The sequence below is a fragment of the Microcaecilia unicolor genome, chromosome 2 (assembly GCF_901765095.1).
Source record: "Microcaecilia unicolor chromosome 2, aMicUni1.1, whole genome shotgun sequence".
Taxonomy (NCBI): domain Eukaryota; kingdom Metazoa; phylum Chordata; class Amphibia; order Gymnophiona; family Siphonopidae; genus Microcaecilia; species Microcaecilia unicolor.
In genome coordinates, this window is record NC_044032.1 from 179,199,181 (window position 1) to 179,221,352 (window position 22,172).

The 22,172-nt window shown below is 43.0% G+C and overlaps 1 protein-coding gene across 1 annotated transcript in view; it reads left to right on the top strand.

The window, feature by feature from the left end:
• LOC115463218 (peroxisomal multifunctional enzyme type 2-like) overlaps positions 1-22,172 on the top strand; it is a gene marked incomplete at its 5' end in the record, with an annotated part of 177,107 nt that overhangs the window by 135,209 nt on the left and 19,726 nt on the right. Inside the window, 4 exon segments of the mRNA XM_030193530.1 lie at positions 4,623-4,729; positions 9,579-9,665; positions 13,385-13,474; positions 15,769-15,907. Coding sequence (XP_030049390.1) covers positions 4,623-4,729; positions 9,579-9,665; positions 13,385-13,474; positions 15,769-15,907 — 423 coding nt within the window.

Consider the following 22,172-nt stretch of genomic DNA (forward strand, 5'->3'; position numbering starts at 1 on the left):
TGATAATGGTGATCCTTGAGGTACTCTGCAGTGGGCTTTCTTAAAACTAATAGAACAACTATAGACATTTTTAGAATTCTGCAGCCCAGTTGTTGATTGTCTTGGGCTGGAGAGAGCTCATCTTTCCAAACCTGAACAACCTTCATTGGCATATAGTTGAATCAAGGATCTGGTTCAAAACCTTAACATTAGTCAGTAAAGTCCAGTGTTGAATGTGCCTATTATATTGAATAAATTTAGCCTTTTATTTCATACCATTTAATGCAACCCCTGCCCCCCCCCCCCCCCAGGGTGAAATGGGTTAAAATTAACAGCAATTAGGATGTGGAGATTAAAAAATATGATGAAAGTGACATTTGCCCTTCCACAGTGGAATGTTCTATTAGAGGAATCAGTCAGTTGAGTCTTTGCAGTCTTTTTGGAAAGCCTTGAAGATATGGAATGATGATGAATATTGAACTTTCTAGTGAAGAAACAGTAATGAAATGGATGTATCTTGTACCAACATGGAGAAGTGTGGTTTACTCAGCTTAGATGCTCTTTAGATGTAATTATGGTTGTTGTGTAACCATGTGAACCATTCAGATTTTTGTTCAAAGAATGGTTTACAAATGGTTTAAAGAAAGTATCAAATAAAACCTATATTTAAAGCCAGGTAAATCCCTAAACCTGTAATAAATCCTTAAAATCGGCTCTTCATTGATGCATTAAAGTTCCTTGGGTGTTGCATCCTGTCTTTTCTCTCATTATACATAGTAACATAGTAGATGATGGCAGAGAAAGACCTGTACGGTCCATCCAGTCTGCCCAACAAGATAAACTCATGTGTGCTACTTTATGTGTATACCTGACCTTGATTTGTATCTGCCATTTTCAGGGCACAGACCGTAGAAGTCTGCCCAGCACTAGCCCCGCCTCCCACCACCGGCTCTGCCACTCAATCTCCACTAAGCTTCTGAGGATCCATTCCTTCTGAACAGGATTTCTTCATGTTTATCACACGCATTTTTGAATTCTGTTACTGTTTTCATCTCCACCACCTCCCGCGGGAGGGCATTCCAAGTATCCACCACTCTCTCTGTGAAAAAATACTTCCTGACATTTTTCTTGAGTCTGCCCCCCTTCAATCTCATTTCATGTCCTCTAGTTCTAGTCCGCAAAGAGCTCTGTGGATGATGTCATTCACATGTGAGAACATATGCCTGTTGTTCTCAGAGAATGCATGTTGTTCTCGGAGAACACCTGTTACAGGTAAGTAACTTTGTTTTCCTGGAAGGCTCACGATTAAAAATAAATAAGTTAGTGAGATTTGAACCTGGATCCTTTGGTTTACAGTCCAGTGCACTAACCTCTAGGCTGCCTCTCTGCTCTTCATGGACATCTGTGTGGGCATTTTCTAAGACTGCCACCATACAGATGTCTGTCCTGTGTTTTCCCCTGTTCATAATTTGGACATTCCAGTTTATAAAATGGCTGTTCATGCTGACATCTCCAGCACTCGGACGTCCATCTCATGTATTTTTGAACTGGAAATATTGACATATTTCTTGTTTGAAAATACGTGTAAGATTGACCTCCATTTGAGACACTGTGATGTGAACGTCCCTATTCTGACTTGGATGTTCTTTTGAAAATGCCCCTCCACATCTTACCCCCTTATTCAGGTTCCCATTTCCCCTTTTGCCATCTCTATTTCTACCCTGTCTCAAAACCTTTCAAAGATTCGTTCCCATATTTTGTCTCTCACACTCTTCATAGCCATCCTTCTCTTTTTCCTTTTCCTCAACATCTTTTGCTCCCTCCCATACTTCCTTCTTCAGCATTCGTTTGCTACCATCTCCTCCAGTATTTGTTTATCCTTTCTTTCCTCCACCTTAATCCTACCCTCTGCCCCTTCCTCCTCATCTTTCCTCCATATGCCCTTACTCCCCCTTTTCCACACAGTATCTGTTGTCTTCCTGCTCTAATCTGCCCCCTTTTGGTATCAGACCATTCCACCTGCCAGCTTGAGCCCCCTTTTGGCTATCCCCAGCCGCCACCTCCTAGCCCCTAAATCAAGGCCATTTCCAACCACTGCCTCCTTTTTTTTCCAACCCCTAGCGGCAGCCCAGCTCCCATCTCCCACCTGCCCCCTTTATTCAGCCCCCTACTCCTGTCCAAACCCTTCTACCATCCACCCCCTATCTTCAGTTCTCAGCTGTAGCCCAGCACTGCTTTGCCCCCCTTTTTCCACCCACCCACCTGCCCGCCTCCTTTTTCCACCCAATCGCCTGTCCGCCTCCTTGCCTGTCTCCTTTTTCCATATGCTCGCCTGCCCCCTTTTTCCACCTGCTCACCTGCCTCCTTTTACCACTCAACCTTTTGCCTGCCCACCCACCTCCTTTTTACACCCACTCGCCAGCCCGCCCGCATCCTTATTCTGCCCGCTTTTTCAGCTTCAAGCACTAGCCTCCGCATTAGACTCATTTCCAAGCCCTACCTGCCATCTTCCATCTGCCCCTTCTTAGCCCCCTTTATCCCATGTATCCTCAGTATCTGACTTTTCTCAGTTCTATTACTAGCTCCTCCCCCCTTTTTGTAGCTGCCCTGCAGGTTAAAATTGTTTCCACAGCAAAAGGAGTGTCTCTTGCTGCCACTGCTCTCTGCCTGTACAATTGGGCTTGGTTTCCGGCACCAGGTGCTCCTTCAAGTCAGAGACTAGTTTGGGTTTTGTGAAACAGGAAGGGGAGAACACAGTGCCGGCAGCCAGACCCGATTGAAGGTGCAGCTTCAAAAAGACACTCCTCTTGCTCTGCAAAGGATTTTGAAGTGCAGGGCAGTTCAAAATCCCTCGCAGAGCAAGGGGAGTGTCTTTTTTGAAGCTGCACCTTCAATCCGGTCTGGCTGCCGGCACTGTGCAGGGCAGTTAGAAGGGGCAGCAGCTGTGGAGAACAATTTTGGTGGGGCCAGGACCCTGCTGGTCCTTGCAATCTGATGCCTCTCTGCTTTGCCAGTGGTATTGTGATATAGGGTCAACGCAAGTGGTAGCAGCTTCCCCCCCCCCCCCCCCCCCCCAAAAAAAAGTTTGCATCCTTCTGTGGTGCTTATCATGGTTACTGTGTTGTGCCAGCCTAGAGAGGGTGGATGGATTCAAAGGAGCAGGTATTGAAACAAGGGGCAGGGCCGGTCTTAGACCGAGGCGACCGCATAGGGCCCCGCGCGGCGCGCCTCAGTCAGCCTTGACCTAGTTCCGCCCGGGGATCGCCGCCGCTCGTCCGAACTGCCCGCCCTCTTCTCTTCCCCACGATCGATCATCGATCCCATTCCCTTTCTTTTTTTGCTTTTAAATTTACCTCCAGTCCGGCAGCGTCAGTGAAAGCGCTCCCAGCCAGTAAAAGCGCTTCTCTTCGCTGTGTCCCGCCTTCTTCTGACGTCATGACAAGGGGGAGGGGTATTGGTGTGTTGGTGCTGTGTATAATATGTGTACTATACAAAGCAGGGCTCAGCTATCCCACATGTTAATTGTTACATTCTGGAACTCTTGCAGGCAGGTTCAAGAGCTTTTGCTTCTGCCTTTTGTTGCAACAAGATGCTGCAAGGAGAGACCAGATACTGGTCTGAATCAGAATTGTAGGCATTGGTGACTTGTAGCACATATGATTAGGTCTGATGTCCATAGCAGACTGACTAGAAACGCTGTGTTAACTAATTACAAGTAAAGGTAAACCCTGCCAGAGTCTGGAAGTATGCGAAAATGTGTTTTAATTTGCTTTCATTTAACCACCGCTTTAACTTGAATGATGAGCCATGATGACAATCCATGTATAATATGCCATAAATGTAGACTATATAAAATACAGAATGTTTTTGCTCAAGGAACAAGGTGTTTATATGTCATTGCTGTAACTCTCTCTGGCTAACAGCCAAATAAGACCTACAAATTATTAAAGTTATTACTTTTTTGGAGGGGGGATTGAGGTAAAGAGAGAGGCGCACCATATTCTCTCTAAAACTAGTTACCGTGACTTTGAAGGCCTATAGAAATAATTTTCTACTTTCTGTGTAGGAGTGTGTGTGTGTATGTATATGTACATTTTTAACAATGTTATCTGATAAAACAGCGATTAGGTAACAATTCTAAGTGTTTCTAAGCTCACTAACACACACACACACATACACATCTCCAAACCAAATAAAAAACATGATAGTCTTAGCTGAAGGCATTTGAAAGTGTAAATGTGTTCAGTAGCAGGCCCTGCCAATTTTACACAGTGTTGGGAGAACTTCGTTAGCTACAGGTCTCCACTATCCGGAGTCATCTGTCAAACTGTTCAGTTAAATAATTCTCATTTTGGCATTTCTGGAGATAGGGATTTAACAAAGGCAGTAAAACTGTTTAACTAGTGTTCTTGTCAGTCCAGTGAAGACTTGATCATCCTGAAAGGAAACAATTAACATTATCACATCACACTTTATTTCTTGTCATAGTGGGTAATTTGTTCTGTAATTATTTTTTTGAAAAACTAACAAAATATCCACTGTACCTGAATGTAACTCACCTTGAGCTACTGAAAAAGGTGTGAGCAAAATGGAAATAAATAAATTTGCTATTGTCTTCATGAACAACTTCTCTTTCTAATCAGGCTTTCAGATACCCATATTACATGGACTGTGCACGTTTGGATTTGCTGCTCGGCATGTTTTGAAGCACTATGCAGATAATGATGTGACAAAGTTCAAGGCAATTAAGGTATGTTTTTGTTTTCTTTGCAGGTGATTTCTGCAGTTTAATTGCAGTAGTGTTGAGGATTTGAAAAGAATATTGCAAAGTTAAAAACACATGAAATCAGCTCATTGTTCCCCATCCTTCAGTTGAGATGCAGTTGGGTTGAGTATGCATGATACTGTTCTGTAGGATGCCAGGAGACACTGAAATAGTAACATAGTAGATGACGGCAGAAAAAGACCTGTGCGGTCCATCCAGTCTGCCCAACAAGATAAACTCACGTGTGCTACTTTTTGTGTATACCTTACCTTGATTTGTACCTGTCCTTTTCCGGGCACAGACCGTATAAGTCTGCCCAGCACTATCCCCGCCTCCAAACCACCAGTCCCGCCTCCCACCATCGGCTCTGGCACAGACCGTATAAGTCTGCCCAGCACCATCTCCGTCTCCCGCCACCGGCTTTGCCACCCAATCTCGTCTAAGCTCCTTAGGATCCATTCCTTCTGAGCAGAATTCCTTTATGTTTATCCCACGCATGTTTGAATTCCGTTACCGTTTTCGTTTCCACCACCTCCAGCTGCTTAGACAACATAATATTTCTTTAACAAAGGGGCTGCCATTTGAATGAAAAAGACCTAAATTTTGGAACCTATTTTCAGCCAGGCTTAGAATCCTAAATATCATCTAAATTCAGGAATTTAAAACTTAGACCTGCAGTCCATCTACCTACATTTACCTAAGATAAGTTCCTAGTGCTGAAAATTGGTGCCTAGAATCTAACTTTTGTCTTGCCCTAAATCTGCATCCATAATAATCCACCATTTAGGCTTCTAAATTTCAGAACCTAGTGAAATGATCCTAACTTTAAGAACTCGACCCTAGTCAGGTTTTCAAAGGGGCCATTTTAGGCTCCCGATTTCTCCAAGTTAGACTCTGTAACTCGTGTACTAAAAGTGTTTATACACTATTTTGCCTAAAGCTGGCATTTATGTTGTCTTAACAGCAGGCAGTATATGTTCTAGTTCCCTGCCAGTCACCACTGTTTGTCTATTGTCTGGTTACATTTTATCTTTCTTTGTAGTGATGCTTATTTTATCTGCATGGTGGAGAAAAAATTACAAAAGTCTAATACAGCAGTTAAATCAGCAGATGCTGATAAAAGATACATATATTTTTGTATCAATCTTTTGGGCATTATAATTTTTTGTTTATATATAAATGGCATGGCGGGGGGAAAGGAGAAGATGTATATAGTTAAAACATCAGAAGTAGCTCTTCCCCTTACTTTTAACATACTTATACAATGGAAAAACTATGAACTGTCATGCTAAAAGCTGTATCTTTTAATACCAGAAAGCTGTTTTTTTTTTTTCCAGGGATATGCAAAATATTGTCTATAACCCGCCAATTAATTTGCTCCAGTTTCTGAAACTATCATTTGAAGCAGTTTCTTACTACTAGGTACAGCCAGAAGAGCTGGATTCCATTCTTGGGACTGGACTCTGCAGCTTGAACCAGCTGGGAATGGTTCATTGGCAGCACCATAAAACCTTTAGGATAGTGCATTCCAAACTTTTATCAGTGCTACTCCATTTTAACAGTTAAAAATTCACTTGTGTCAACGCTTCTATCCCCCATCATGGATTCCCCCTCCAATACTAATCAATGTGAGCATCAGGAGGAGATGATCAATTGCAGTGCCTCAGGCCATCTCGTCTTCTAACACCAAGGCTCAACTACTACTTTGAACCACATGATCATAGTGTCTTTGTGGTTTGAAGCAGCAGTTGAGCCTCAGATGTTAAAAGAGGGGCATGTGGCATGAAAAAGTACCCTTGTTCTCTCCTGTTGTGACCTGAATTAAGGGAAGGGAAGTGGGGGGGGGGGGTGGGGGGGAGGTTGGGGAACCAAAATGGGGCTGGGCTGAAAAAAGTGTTGGAAGATGCGAAGGAGAGAAAAGCTGGGCTATGAAGGTGTGCGGAAGGGGGTCTGGGTGGATTGTGAGAAAAGGACTTGTGTATGAAAGAGCACCAGGGAAATAGGATGTATGAACGAGGCTGGAGAGTTGAAGTGTATGAAAGAGGAACTAGGGGAAGTATGATGTGTGTGCACATCTATGTTTTGGCACCTGGAATGACGCGAGGAGGCAGACTGGACTGGGGAGCAAATGTAGAGGGATTGAAGGGGTGGGGATGTGAAGGCAATTGTGGCTGGGTTGGGGGAGGGACAGCTGTCTTTCGTGCTCCCTTTCCTTCCTTTTCTCCATCTCAATCTTTTCTCCCCATCCCTCTGAGTGATCTGCATGTCTCCTCTATCATATTGGTACTTGAAATTCTCCATGAAGAAAACTCCCAAAAGTGCAAAATTATTTAGACACCAAGGAAGCTTTTGAAACAACTGTGTAAGAGTTATGCAAATTAAATAATTTCAGAAACTTTGTCAATGGAATTTTCTAACTTGCTGCAGAGACTAACTCTGAGCCACTATATGAAACTGGGGTCGTACTTTACTGAAAATTCCATAGATGAACTCATGTTCAAGCAAAATTATGGCTAAGAAAAATTGGAAAATGGAGTGTGTCTTGCCTGGTCTTTCTGAGTAGTTTCAGAAAGTGTTAATTTAGGTTAATTTCATATATATTTATGACAATAATTCCCTTATAAATCCCCCTTCAATGACTTTGCATCATCTGATCTTCCACATGTTCAGTACTGTGATTAATGGGGATTATTCTTTAAGTAGCCACCTAGTTGTTGGATGCAAGACCCTTCCCTCCCCCCCCCCCCCCCCGTGCATCAAACCCCCTTGCCACCTGCAGCTGCCACTGAAAACGCTGTCCGGCCGCTGCTGCTTCTCCTGTTGAGCAGCAGCGGCTGCTATAAAAAGAAAAAAAGCAATAAATGTTTTTAAACATCAAGCGTGGCACTGCAGACAGCCATCAGGCATTGGCTGTCGGCTCTGCAGCCGCTCCTCCTCTCGCCTCTCACTTCGCTGCACTCCTCCGGGGTCTTACTCCAGGGGCAGTGATGTGGAGGCGAGAGGAGGAGCGGCTGGAGAGCCGACAGCCAATGCCTGATGGCTGTCTGCGGTGCCGCGCTTGATGTTTAAAAACATTTATGGCTTTTTTTTTTTTGTAGCGGCTGCTGCTGCTCAACAGGAGAAGCAGCAGCGGCCGGACAGCGTTACCAGTGGCAGCTGCGGGTGCCGAGGGGGTTGATGTGCTTCCGGGGGGGGGGGGGGGGAGGGGAGTGTTTGATGTGCTTCCGGGGGGGGGGGGGGGAGGCTTGGGTTGATGCACCGAGGGGGTGTTTGAGCGGCGCACTCACAGCTGATTCCCAGGCAGGGGGAGGAGTAGGGAAACATTGCTCCGTGTGTTTCCCTACTCCTCCCCCTGCCTGGGAATCAGCTGTGAGTGACGTCAGCCTGGCTACGGAGCCTAGCTCAGCAACTCCAGCACCCACGGACACAGGCAGCTACTTTAGAACGTTGGTGGTGAGAATTATTATATAGAAAATGGCCCCTTGCATGCATAAATGATCTGTTATATAATATCAACTAGCAGAAAAGCATGTGCCATGATTTGATGGTTACTTTGCCAGTGGATATGTGTACAAATATGCATGCGAACTGTAGAATACTTTCATTTGTGTGCATTCTAGCACACAAATGGACACGGGTTGGTGTCAGTGTTCGTCTTAAATGTAAGCATGCTTTCAGCCACATGCACTGGTGTTCTATAAAGAAAAGTAGGTGCCTACTTTTCTTTTATAGGATAGTTTTAATATAAAATGCCACAACCAATGACTTTGGTAGGTGCTCTGTTATAGAATTATCTTCCAGATATCTAACTTGAAAAATACTGTGCTATCTTAAGCTGCTGGTAGGATAATCTTGGTGAATTATCTCAGTGGATTATCCTACTACAGTTTAATTAAAATTAATAAAGATGCCTGGGCAAACCAAAGGACCAACATCAAAGAACCAGGAACAATGTACTGTGTGTAATAAATCACTATGAGAGGAGCTCCCTCAGACCTTTATTTACCCACGTGTAAGGCGAATAACACCTTAATTCAATGGGACATAGCACTTCTTTCATCGGGAGCTCACTCCTACAGTGACATGAATGTGCTGTGAGTGCTCAAAATAAAGTGCAAATTATTATAATGCTTATGTATTAAACTGCACTTGTTAATGTCACAAAAAAGTGCCGGAAGACTCTTTGGATGGAACAGATGAATTACCAGCGCTAAATAATATAACAACTAGCAAAGCTGAAAGTACTTATCTGCTGAGCCCGGTGTTCCCCAGACGCAAGACCAGTCCGGACAGGTGATTATGCCCACTACCAGCAGATGGAGGCAGAGAACACTGAGTTGTGAAACGCTTTAACTGTTCCATTGCATCATGAATCGCTGTTGGAAGACTGCTCTCATGATGGAATGGAACAGTTAAAGCGTTTCACTATAGGAGTGAGCTCCAGATGAAAGAAGTGCTATGTCCCATTGAATTAAGGTCTTATTGGCCTTACACGTGGGTGAATAAAGGTCTGAGGGAGCTCCTCCTTTTTGTGTATATTATTATTCACATAGTTGGTCCTTATGTTTTACCAGTGAACTAAGGATTAATTTGTTAGTAGTTGGGTTTAAACTGCTGGTGATCTGTAGTGTCCTTTGGTTTGCCCTGTCATCACTCTAATTCTGGGGTAAATGACCCCAGTGTTAGTTTTAGTGTCTGTTTATTTCATACTTTTAATGAGATTTCAAGATTTCAAAATAAAATTAAAAGTTTCGAGAAGTTTTGCAAGTCAATATTTGCATCATTGTTTTTCATTCAAAAGAGTAATGCTGCTTTTTTTTTTTTTATGTTAAAGGTTCGCTTTGCCAAACCTATATTGCCTGGAGAAACTCTGCAAACTGAGATGTGGAAAGAAGGGAGCCGAATTCATTTTCAGTGCAAGGTGAGAGCAATGGGCCTGGATGATTTGCAGAGCAGCTGAAGTTCTACCTTAAAGAGCTGTCTTGGAAAGTGTGGTTCATTATCGAATCTTTAAAGAATTTCAGGACAATGAGACAGGGAGACTTGCAGTGGGAAAAATTACACCGGAGGAGTTATGTATATATATTATATATAATATTTTATTTATTTATTTTTTTGTGACAATGAAGCTGACTTAGAACTAGGAAAACAGAAGTTCACCCTTTTTACTGTGGCCTCTTTGTGAACTGTGCTCCTGATAGCCAATAAGTGCCCAGTGTTCTCAGTAATACACAAAATTTCCTGAATCAATAAGACAACCTTTTACAACTCTTGAGTGATGGTTCATATAAATTGGCAACTCTCAATATGTGCTGCCTCTGGTGCCAGTTTGATTTCACATGCTAGTTTAGATTGGGGTGGGGGGTGGGGTCTGGGCTGCTTAAATCATTGAGCTATTCAGTTCTGCTGCCCATCACTACCTGATCACCCATCAACCTCCCTTTCCACAACATTGGTGGTTATAGGCATAAATGCTGATCACGTCCGTTTTCTGACTCTGGAAATGTTTATGCCTCATAGGTGCTATGTAGTTTTCCAAGTGTTAATGTCAAGAACCTTGACATCATGCTTTAGTTACAAGCACCTTTGAAATGCAAGTGTAAATGACTAAGGTGGAAATTCTGCTGTCTTTCATGCGATGAAGATAGCTGGACAGTCAAACATCTCTGTTTAATCTGTGCAAACATAGTGGGAATTTGAGCCTGCTAAACCTTCAAGAATATGTTAAGGATGCTACAAAGGCAGTGAATATGAAAAGTGTTTAGGCTGTCTGACTCTCTTAAGTTCTATACTAAACACAGGCTTTATAAGGTGCAGTTTGTTCTTACCTGCTAATTTCCTTTCCTTCACTCCTAGACCAGTCCAGACAAGTGATTATGCCCACTACTAGCAAATGGAGGCAGAGAACACAAAGTCTCAGGCCCGATGCACAAAGCTTACTGTGCTGTTAACATTTGCTTCAGACTGGTTGTATCCATATAAGCACCATATAAGGAGTTATATGGTGCTTAGCCCCGCCTAGTGCATCCCAGAATGCACTGGGCAGGAGCTAGGCACTGCAGTTTTGGAAGAGACAGTGCCTGAGGGAGGAGGAGGAGGTTTCTGCCTTAAAGCATTCATCTTTAAGGTACAGTAAGGGGAGGGCAGGGGGGTCACTAGACCACCAGGGTAAATCTCTGCTTGGGGGTGGGTGTGCAGGGGAGCAGCCCGGGTCCACAGGACCACCAGGGAACTGTATCGGGCAGGGTGTGAGTGGTGGTTTAGTAGACCAACAAGGATTTGTGTACAAGATGGTTTTTTTTTTTTTAACCTACCCAGTTGCAAATCTTTCTGAATAATAAACAGCCAAATAATATGGTCTAGGCTGGGGGATAAAATTCATGCTGTTGTTGGGGTGGCAAGTGTAATGTTGCGGGCATTTAATTTCCCCTAATACATCTTGTTTTCTTCTTTTTTTTCCTGTATTGCCCTCATTTCAGGGCTTTTCTACGTTTTGGTCCTCCCTTCTATGCGGACGTAAGGGATATGGGATTCATTGTTTCCTATGTTTTCAATTTTGTATTATACTAGTGTTTACCTCCTCCCTTTTCATGACATTGTAATGTTGTAGTATTGTACAAATTAAATAAAAATCCACAGCATTGCTATTACAATAAAGTTTAAAGCAGGAAGTTAAAAACAACTGTCACCTCGTTTACCCACCTGCTCCAAACTGTTGTACAAACAGAAGGCACAAAAAAAAAAAAAAAAACCCCCACAGTGGGAAAGACCACAGAGATAATCCATGGAAAAACTTTTATTAATTGCTCAGTTCAATAATAATAGTAGACCCAAATGGCATACAGTACTAATCAAAAAGATGGGCCGTGTTTCAGCTAACAAGCCTTTCTCAGGGCTTGTAGTAATGCAAGCATTTGGACTATAAGTCAATATATGACATATGTCTATTTCACAGTATTAGAAGATGGTCTAAAACGACCGTGCAGTGTGCACTAGTGATATTCATATACCTCAAACTCCAAAATACTCCTGACAGACCCCAAAGGGCTGGGAAACCAAAAAGGCCTTTAATGGCTGTGGAATTATACTCAATGAGTTGTTGTTGTTGTTCTTTTTGCTAAGCTTTGAAAATGTATTAAACCTGTTTAAGTAAAATATATGTGTTTTAAAAATGTTATCTCTTTTGTACTTTGTAATTCCTTTGATTATTGTATTCTCACCTTGAATCTCAATTGAGTGATCTGACAGGTGATCAGTCTCCTATAACATAATTAGTTTTGTCCTCAATTTCTAAGGAAGCTGGTTCCACAAAAAGGGACCTGAACCAAATTTACTAATCTGAGTACATGACAAATAAAACCACTGAGAAAGGCAGAGCTTCAAGTTAACTTTTTTGAGAGGATCTTAATGAACAGCTGGGACTATATTGAATATGTCTGATTGCTAAATAATGGGGTAATTGTTTGTACAAGTTTTTAAAAATTATGTACACCATTTTAAACCTTCCCTAGCCTTTATGGACAGTCTGTGAAACCCGTAGAGGATGAATGTGCTCCTGTGTCCTACATCCAGTCAGCAGTCTAGCAGTGGCATTTTGCACCAGCTGAAACCTTTTTAGAGGAGTAGCCTAGTGGTTAGTGCAGTGGACTTTGATCCTGGGGAGCTGAGTTCGATTCCCACTGCAGCTCCTTGTGACTCTGGGCAAGTCACTTAACCCTCCGTTGCTCCTGGTACAAAATAAGTACCTGAATATATGTAAACCGCTTTGAATGTAGTTGCAAAAACCTCAGAAAGGCGGTATATCAAGTCCCATTTCCCTTTCCCCTTTCCCTTTGTTTTTACCTGATACAGGTCATTGGAATAACGCAGTCGCTTGTAGTTTTGATGTTCTAAATCATGTGTATTTTGATAGGAAAAAGTAGGTGCAAGTCTTCGCAGGTACTTTTAACATAAGCCGTTTTCAAAGTGAAAGTTCACGCGTTCTTCCATGTTGAAATTTGGTGCTGATATTGCAGGTAAAAAGTATATGTAGGTTTGGTAGCAATTCAGCAGTTTACAAATTGCCCACCTTAAGCGAATATACCTACAGAGGATAATTTCATAACGAGACACATGCATGCCTTTATAAAGTAGGCTCCCCAAACTATTCCCATAAATGTATACATACTTTCCACACAAATTAGATTGCAGTGCTGTCCCACCTTTGCCCAGAAACCACAGAGAATACCTGTGTGTGATCTTTTTGGCACGCGTACCTGCACTCATGTATGGGGCTGCACAGTGTTATGTTAACCATTTTCAATATGTAAAACATGCACGGAAAGTGCCTTAAGAAGTATTGCTGAAGCACTCTGTCAATGAAGTTTGAAAAACTTTACATCCATCTTATGATGGGTTTCAAAATTGATTTTGATTCCATAGTTATTTATTTAGTAGGATTTATTTACTGCCCTTTTGAAGGAATTCACTCAAGGCAGTGTACAGTAAATATGGCAAAGCTTTTGTGATTTAAGCCAGACACTGGGTGAGTTCTGCTGTGGCCTTGCTATTTGGTAACAGTCTTACGTTCTGCGTTTAAATGCTGCCTTTGTAATTTCCTTGGCTTAGTTGTTTTCATGTTCTGCATTTTCCATTTCCCAGGTTAAGGAAACTGGACAGACTTGCATTGCAGGAGCATATGTGGATCTTGTGTCGGGCTCCAATAAAAATTCAGTCAAAGACCAAGTTATGGTGAGTATGGGGGAGAGAGCACCCAGCCCTTAAAAATTCCCGAATTTTCACTTCACTTTCCTTTAATCTTAGCCCTTAAAGTAACGAGTGAAAAGTTGTGCATGTAGAGGAGAAGGGTTTTTATCTGAGTGCTTTTGGTTTATCTGAGTGCTCTTAGGGTTTTATCTGAGTGCTCATGGTACCCTGTTCATGCTGGTTTATGTGCATTGGGTAGATTAGTCTGTACATTTCTATAAACAAACCAGCCAACAAAAAGGAGAGTTGTTAGCTAACCATTACCTCAATGAACAGGAAATTATTTAAAAAATCATGTGGCACCCTGAGTTCCTTTTAGCCTCTTATTTCGAAAGGCTGTATGGGTCAAGTTGGTGCTCTGGTTCACCTTATATCACTGTCATTTCTTCCTGCTAAAAATATATATGATGTAAACATGGTTTCTTTTTAAAAAAGATATACTGTAAGCTTCCAAGTTTTTGGTCTTGCCATGTTACAGCTTTTTACTGTGCATGCAGATGAGGCACTGGTACTTTGGCCTTTCATCTCAGGATATCAAAACTCACTTTATAAACACTGCACTTCAAGCATCTGAGATCCATACTTGCTATGAGTAACCCAGAAGTAGGTGTTCACAGCATACGACTCCCGCTCTGACATCCTTCTTTAGGTAGAGTACAGGTATGAGGATGGGTATGCATCCAAACCACCATGACATCGGTATTCCCTAAATGCATCACTTTGCACTAGTTTCATTGAAAAATGATTTCCTGCCTTTTAATTTGAGAGGCATTAGTTTTTCTTAAATTATTTAATTGTTCTGGCTTCTTAAAAAAAAAAAAAATTATATTTTTGTTACCTATAGCATTTTCTGAACTTTTCCCCATCACTTTGACTGCTATTTCGTTCTGCTAGATTGATTGTAACTGTTTTTCTAAGGTGAATCAATGTATGTCCTGACAGAAATTTAAAAAGAAGCCAGTGGAATTCTTTCTGTGCGGCAGTGTTTCCCATGAAGTGAAAATTGTAACCAGCTTGTTCTCCTCAGATCTCATGGCATGTTCCATTAGCCAAAAACCTCTTACTGTCACTTTTGAATGCTGATGTGTGGGAAACTGCGACAGAACAGTGGTATTTGCAGATAATTTGTGTGTTAAGAGTTCTTTAAGGAGACATCAGTATCACAGTAAAAAGACTGGCATAGTGAGTGACCTGAGATTGTTGTCTTTAAAATCGCTTTATCTGTTCTGATGCATTAGTAGTGTGTAGGCATCCGAGCTTGGACATTGAATCCTGAAATAGGTATCTCAGTGGGCAATGTTCAAAGTGATTTGACATGGGCAGAAAGCAATTTAGTTGTGTTAATCAGCTGCCTGAAAAATCAGCTCCCTCGATGCAGCTAAAAGGTAATGAGTTAAATTTTAGCTGCATGGTGAGGAGCCATTCCTTGGAGGTGGTGGTGGTAGGGGGAGTAAAGATGTAGATGGCATTTTCAAATTTTTGCCTGTACTTTTCCAAAACAAAATCTACCTGCAGAGTAAAGTTGGTTCAAGGAACCAGGGGAGCTTTGTCCTCGTGTGAGTTTTCAACTTACTATACTTTTAGAAGCATATTGAAAACATTGCTGTTTAGTGTGATGGATTTTAGGGTAAATGAGATTATGATACAAGATCTAATTTGATGAAATCTATAGTTTTCCTTGACTGGTGGAGTTAATATTGTTATCCGCTTACAATCTTTTAGGAAAGTTAGTGGAATATAAAACCATGTATAGTATAAACAGTAAAGTAGACAAGTCCATGCCCTTTGAAAATCAGAGCAAGGCCTGTGGGTGAAATGTTTGCTTGGACTTTGTCCTGATACAGACCACTGGAAATTCAATCCTTTAGGATTGATTCTGTAAATGAGTATCAGATACAGTACTGTGCAGCAGTGCAGAGTGACCATTCATGCCAAAATAAGATTTGTTCCTGGTCAAGATGCTAGTTATGGGCAGTACAATATGTGCAGAAATGTTCCCAATGACCCCCGCTAGTTATGTAGCTGAGCCCTTTTGTTTTCTGGAACAATGTTCCATTCTATGACCAGACAAGCTGTGCTTCTTCAATTTGTTGTTGCACAATGTCCCAGTGACCACATTATTTGCCTGGACGTAAGGCCGTGGTGTCTTCATTTTTTCTTTTTTTCCAGAGGAGTCAAGCATAGCAGTCAGTAGATGAGAATACCATACTATCCCCTGTTGTATCACTGCAAATTAACTGAGATTGACGTTTGTTTAAATTCTCTTATATGTATGTCAGGATTCTGGGCTGCAGAGTGATCTTGTCTTTGAAGAAATTGGTCGTCGCTTGAAAGAGGTTGGAAATCAGTTGGTAAAGAAAGTAAATGCCATCTTTCAGTGGGACATCACCAAAAATGGAAAGACCACAGCACAGTGGAGTAAGTCATCACATAAATTCATTTTTGCAATGTTCTTTATTGTTTTCTTTTTTTTATGTGGCATGAGATCAAATATTTTTATTTTTTAAGTTGAGGCATAATCCTCTGGCTTTGGCCAGAGTCCAAGCAGTTTCATATCTCCAGCGGGTTTAGGTGATAGGATGTTAAACCCTCTCCCTCATATGTAGATTCACAGTCCCAGCCTGAAGGCCAAGAAGGGACAGTCCTCAGCTTACAGCTCAGATGGTAGCATGAATTAATCTCAGTGCTTGACAGATCCCTAGTCCTTGGGGGTTATTTTATTTCTGCTACCACTTCTGTTGCTGTCGGAACATGAGTGTCTTCCCTGCACCACTCTTGTCTCTGAGTTTGTGCCTTGTAGTGCAGGAATTCTTGGCTGGCCAAACTCACTGTGTGGGAGTTCCTGCACCACACAAATTCACAGAGACTGTAAGATGAGTAGAGCTGACCTAAGGGGGATCCAGGGAGTTGGTTGGCTGACTTGGGGAAGAAGGGCAGGGATTCTATTCCAGGTACTTCCTTGTGCAGAAAAAGACAGGGGGGATGCGTCCCATCGTAGACCTAAGGGCTCTGAACAAATTCCTAGTCTGAGAAAAGTTCAGGATGGTTTCCCTGGGCACCCTTCTTCCCATGATTCAAGAAAATGATTGGCTATACTGTCTGGACTAGAAGGGTGCATATACTCACATCCCGATACTTCCAGCCCACAGGAAGTATATGCGATTTCGGCTGGGAACACATCACTTTCAGTACAGCTTGTTGCCTTTTGGACTTGTGTCAGCCCCCAGGGTTTTTACAAAATGTCTATTGGTAGTTGCAGCATTGCTAAGCAGACTGGGAGTCCATGTGTTCCCTTATCTCGACAGTTGGCTGGTAAAGAGCACCTCGGAGGAAGGTGCTTGGGAGTCCATGCGGATGACTATTCGGGTGCTGGAGCTACTAGGGTTCTTTGTAAACTACCCCAAGTCCCATCTCCATCCGGCTCAACAATTGGAATTCATAGGAGCCCTGTTTGATACCAGGGCTGTCCAGGCATACCTTCCAGAGATGCGTGCAGACACCCTTCACTCCCTTGTTTCCAAGGTTCAGACGTTGCAGCACGTCACAGCTCGGCAGATGTTGAGATTACTGGGCTATATGGCTTCCACAGTTTGTTACTCCCATGGCAAATCACCACATGAGGTCTGCTGAATGGATCCTGGCTTCCCAGTGGTATCAAGCCACGGACAACCTATAGGATGTCATCCAAGTGTCACCGGAGCTGGTGCGCTCTCTTCAGTGGTGGACAATTTGACCTTGGGCCTCCCATTCAAAATTCCTCAGCCACAGAAAGTGCTGACGACGGATACTTCTCTCCTAGGTTGGGGAGCTCATGTAGATGGGCTTCCCTTCAGGAAACGAATCTTCACATCAATCTCCTGGAGCTCTGAGTGATATGGAACGCTCTAAAGGCTTTCAGAGACCGGCTGCCCCACCAAATTATTCTAATTCAAACAGACAATCAGGTTGTGATGTATTACACCAACAGGCAGGGGAGCAATGGATATCACCCTCTGTGTCAGGAAGCTGTCCAGATGTGGCTTTGGGCACGCTGTCACTGCATGTTTCTCCAAGCCACCTATCTGGCGAGCATAAACAGCCTAGCCGACAAGCAGAGCAGGATAATGCAACCACATGAGTTGTCTCTCAATATGGGCGTAGCCCGGAAGGTCTTCCGAGTGCGGGGCACCCCCTCGGTAGATCATTTGCTACTCAGCTCAATCACAAGGTCCCTCAGTTCTGTTCCAGGCTTCAGGCCCATGACAGACTAGCATCAGATTGCCTTTCTCCTTCATTGGGGGACAGGCCTTCTGTATGCATATCCTCCGATACCTGTAGTGGGAAAAACTTAGTTGAAATTCGACCATGGAACCATGATTCTCATTGCACCTTATTGACCGCGACAGATATGGTTCCCTCTTCTTCTAGAATTGTCCTCCGAAGAACCATAGAAGGATTTTTTCCCTGAAATAGTTGGCCAACTGGGACACTGAAGGCATACCATCACTTGGTGAGGTAAAAGGAGTGATGTCTAGAAGAGAATTCACCTGACGGAATAGCTTCCTTGCATCCAACATAACCGCTTGAATTTTTTATGGAAGAAAGCTCTCTTGGCTTGTTTGATTGCATATTTGTAAGTGTGACAAAAATGCTTCCATGTTAATAGGGCGCGATCGCTTTTGGACTTAAACCAAGCTCTCTCCAGCCTTCTAGTTTGTTGCTTCAGCACTTTAAGTTCATGAGTAAACCAAGTTTTAGATCTGCGGTGGAAGGAGGATTTAAGTTGCAAAGGGGCAAGACTGTCTAAGATGCCTTGACACCTGCTCTCCCAACGAGTGAGGTAATCAAAGGAGTCTGCATTTGCTTGCCAGTTGCACCCATAAATTTGTTTCCAAAACGATTTCAGATCAACTTCCCCTCTTGCACAGTAAGTAGTGGGCTCCTCGGGGAGTGGATGGCTGGTCTTCCGCCAGCGGATGGCAAACCTTAGTTGGTAGTGATCTGTCCAAGGGACGGCAGACCATGCAGAATTTGCTACACAGAGGACAGAGTCATTAAGGAACTTGAAAGCAAAGAGATCAAGGGTGTGACCTTTGAAGTGCGTCAGATGCAGATCAGGATAATGAAGATCCAGGAGGTTGAGGAAACTCAGGCATTGACTAGCGTTGGGAGAGTGCCGATTTTCTAAATGTAGGTTCAAGTCGCCAAGAATAAGGAGGTTGGAATAATTGGTGCAGGAAGCAGAGATAAAGTCCATGAACTCGGCCTGACAGGCAATCCAATTGTTTGGTGGTCTGTAGAACAGAATACAGCATAGACAATCTTAGAGAGATCTGCTGTGGACCTTGATGGAAGCGATTTCCAGACAGGGCGATATGGATTCATCTAGGGAGTCAACTCGGAGGCTCGAATGATAAATCACGGCAAGGCCCCCACCTCTTTTCCCCGGCCTAGTCCAGTGTATGATTTTGAAGCCAGGGGGGCAGAGGTCAAGAATAGGGTCCTTAGAGTCACATGTCCACGTTTCAGTGATGAAGAGAAGATCGAGATTATCCTGGGTGAGCAGTCCGAGATTGTTTCCGGCTTGTTAACCACTGACCTTGCATTGATGTAGCCCACTTTGACGGATAGGTACAGATCCGGATGACTGACCGAGCAGGAGAGATACTTAAAGTAATTTTCCCTGGGGGAGCAACTGCGGTGTGTGACAAGCCGATGGAAAGCGTTGGAGTGGTGGCCAGAACGAGTATCTGTAGAGCGATGATTTGAAAGTCTAGTAGCTGTCCGAGCAGTGACCAGCACAGGAATGTTACTGCAGTCAGATATGAGTGAAGTGAGGGAGGCACGGATAAGAGTGACAAAATAGAGAATGGAGAGAAACTGGGAGGTGGGCATGGCAGGGACTGCACTACTGAACCAATGCAGAATCCAAAGTCAAGCAGCTTAAAAGCAGGCAGCAGGTGGCTGCAAAAGTGAAGTGCTGGAACTGGTCAGTGAACCGGCTGATGTAGAGCAGCACCTGGAACAAGAGAGCACTGATGACAATCAATAAAGAGTCACTGTAGCAGGTGAAGCTTCATATTTTGCACCAAGCCGTTTAGCTCTTCTGGATGAGTGCTGAGTGAGTGAGACCACGGATGACAGCAGCAGAAGGAGGGGAAACGAAGACCAGGGCAAAGGAGCAGGGCAAACGACGCTCCTCCCAAGTCGCAGCCGGATAGGTCCACTCCAGCGCAGGAACAGGAACAACAACCACCACACAGCGTAGCTCCGAGTTTTAGACGGCAACGTACAGCTGATTGGTGGTGGAAGCCGGCGGTCTGGAGCTGAGTGGCGGCGGAGAAGGCAGAGCTTGATGGCAACGGATGAGGCAGGCCGCGATATGGGCATATATAAAAAAATGAGTAAAATTTAGTGAAATAATAAGTTCCTATTTTATGCTAAAAGGATTAGATACTCCCTTTGTTGGTTGCAGTTTCACCTGATTGGTGTTTTTTGATGATATATAGTAGTAGCCTTGCTGTGCTACTCAAAACTTCTTGCGTAGCATACAGACCTCAATTTTATCCATCTCGGGTGTGTCTGACTCACTTAGTGTTTCAGTGATGATTCTTGGCTCCAAAATGGTTGGAAGCAGGTCATGTTTAATTCAGTGTTTGTTTTTGTCTGTCATATATATGTTGACTGCATTTTAGAAGCAAGACCTCCCTGTTTCTCATTAGGAATGGTTAGAGAAACTCTGGGATATTTGTGATGGAAAAATTAAGTTGAGAACTACAAGAGAAACTCCCATGCCTTTCAAAGATTTGGTTCCCCTTAATCATTACTGTGTTTTGTAATTATTGTGGCTACATGTTTGTTACTAGTATTTTGTGACAGGGAAAAGAGCCTGGAATACTTAAGGTTCTAGTCACAGGCTCACAGTCCCAAACCTCGTCCTGGAGGCACCTCGGCCAGTCAGATTTTTAGGACACCCATATGAGAGAGATTTGCATTCACTGCCTTCACTGTGTGCAGATCTATCTGATGAATATTCATTGTAGATATACTGAAAACCTGACTAGCTAAGGTGCCTCCAGGACCAGGTTTGGGAACCACTGCCTTAACAGGAGGTTTGGGGAAAACTATTAATGTGTGTATACTGCCCTCTTGTGTTGGAGCACACTAAAGTAATTTTTTTTTATTTTTGTTACATTTGTACCCTGCACTTTCCCACTCATGGCAGGCTCAATTCGGCGGGCAATGGAGGGTTAAGTGACTTGCCCAGAGTCACAAGGAGCTGCCTGTGCCGGGAATCGAACTCAGTTCCCCAGGACCAAAGTCCACCACCTTAACCACTAGGCTACTCCTCCACTCCTAGAGTAGCAGTGGACGTTGGTAGCAGAAATCCCTGACCTCCATAGGTATGTCCCTTTAAAGAGAGGGAAGGGTAAATAAGGCTTTTATACTTCCTGGACCATGCCCTCCTGGCTTCACCCCTCCTGTGTCACTTCCCCCTTGGGTGGGACCATGGGTTATGAGGTGGCTCTATGAAGGAAGTGGTAGCATCCGATAGACTCCCTCACATTATCCCTTTCCTTATTTTAGTGGTTTAAGCTGCTTTGGTGGTTGGTTATTTCTGAAAGGCGTATAGCAAGTGACACAATAAACATAAAGGGGTCTTAATGGCAGGGCAAGGGTGAAAAACTCTGTGTTTGAACTGAATCTTTAACTTTATAATAGACAGATACAGGTGATAGAAAAAGATTGCTTGGTACACCTGGTACTGCTGACATTTTCTGTTGTTTCTATCACTATAGAAACAATGCTTCAGTTGGATGACCAAGAAAACATTTTTTCCCCCTGAAACAAAGTAGCATATTAATTAGCCTCCTGTGTAAGAGGTGCTGGAACCTGTCTGTTTCTTTTATTTAATCAAGTAAATATATAGTACAGGATTAATATTGTATGCCATGAATACTTCAGTGGATCTATACACTTGTTTTTCATTTCTTCAACTTCTGTAAGGCACATTATTGTTTTGTGGACTCTTGGTTAACACTAATGATTGTAGACGTATGTCTGTCTCCATTTTTAATTGTGGCTTTCCTCACCAACGCCTACAAATAGCTTAGGTCTCCTAGGCTTTTGTTAACAGTATTTACAGTTCTCCTTTGGCCTACCTGCCAGGCCTCATCTATTATTAAATTTGTTGTTCGACCATGCTGGCTTGTCTTTTAATCTATGGCAGGTCACTTTTTCCCAGCTCTGCTCCACTGTGTTAGCAGGAGCTATTGACAGCAGTAGAAACAGTCTGAGCTCTGGAGCTTATTGGCCTGGTATCAACAGTTTATGTCCTTTAGCATAATGGCAGGGGACAAATAAAAGAATGAAATGATATACGAGTCTATTCTAGCATTACTAATACATTTCAGGCATCAAGGGGGTAATTCTATAAGGAATTATATAGAAGTAGGTGGCACATAAATGCCAGTATTCTAATGAACATACACAAACATAAATGACAATAACGCAGATACAAGCGATTCTGTAAGTGCATTCATATCTTGTATAGAATGTACTTTGCAGGTAGACGTTCACGTGGGTGGAGGATGAGCAAAGTGCACATTTAACATTCGTAACTTATAGAATACTATGTTATACGTGTAGCTCCCGAATCTAGGTGCGAGCATTTACAGCAGCTCTGTGGCTGGCATAAGTGTTC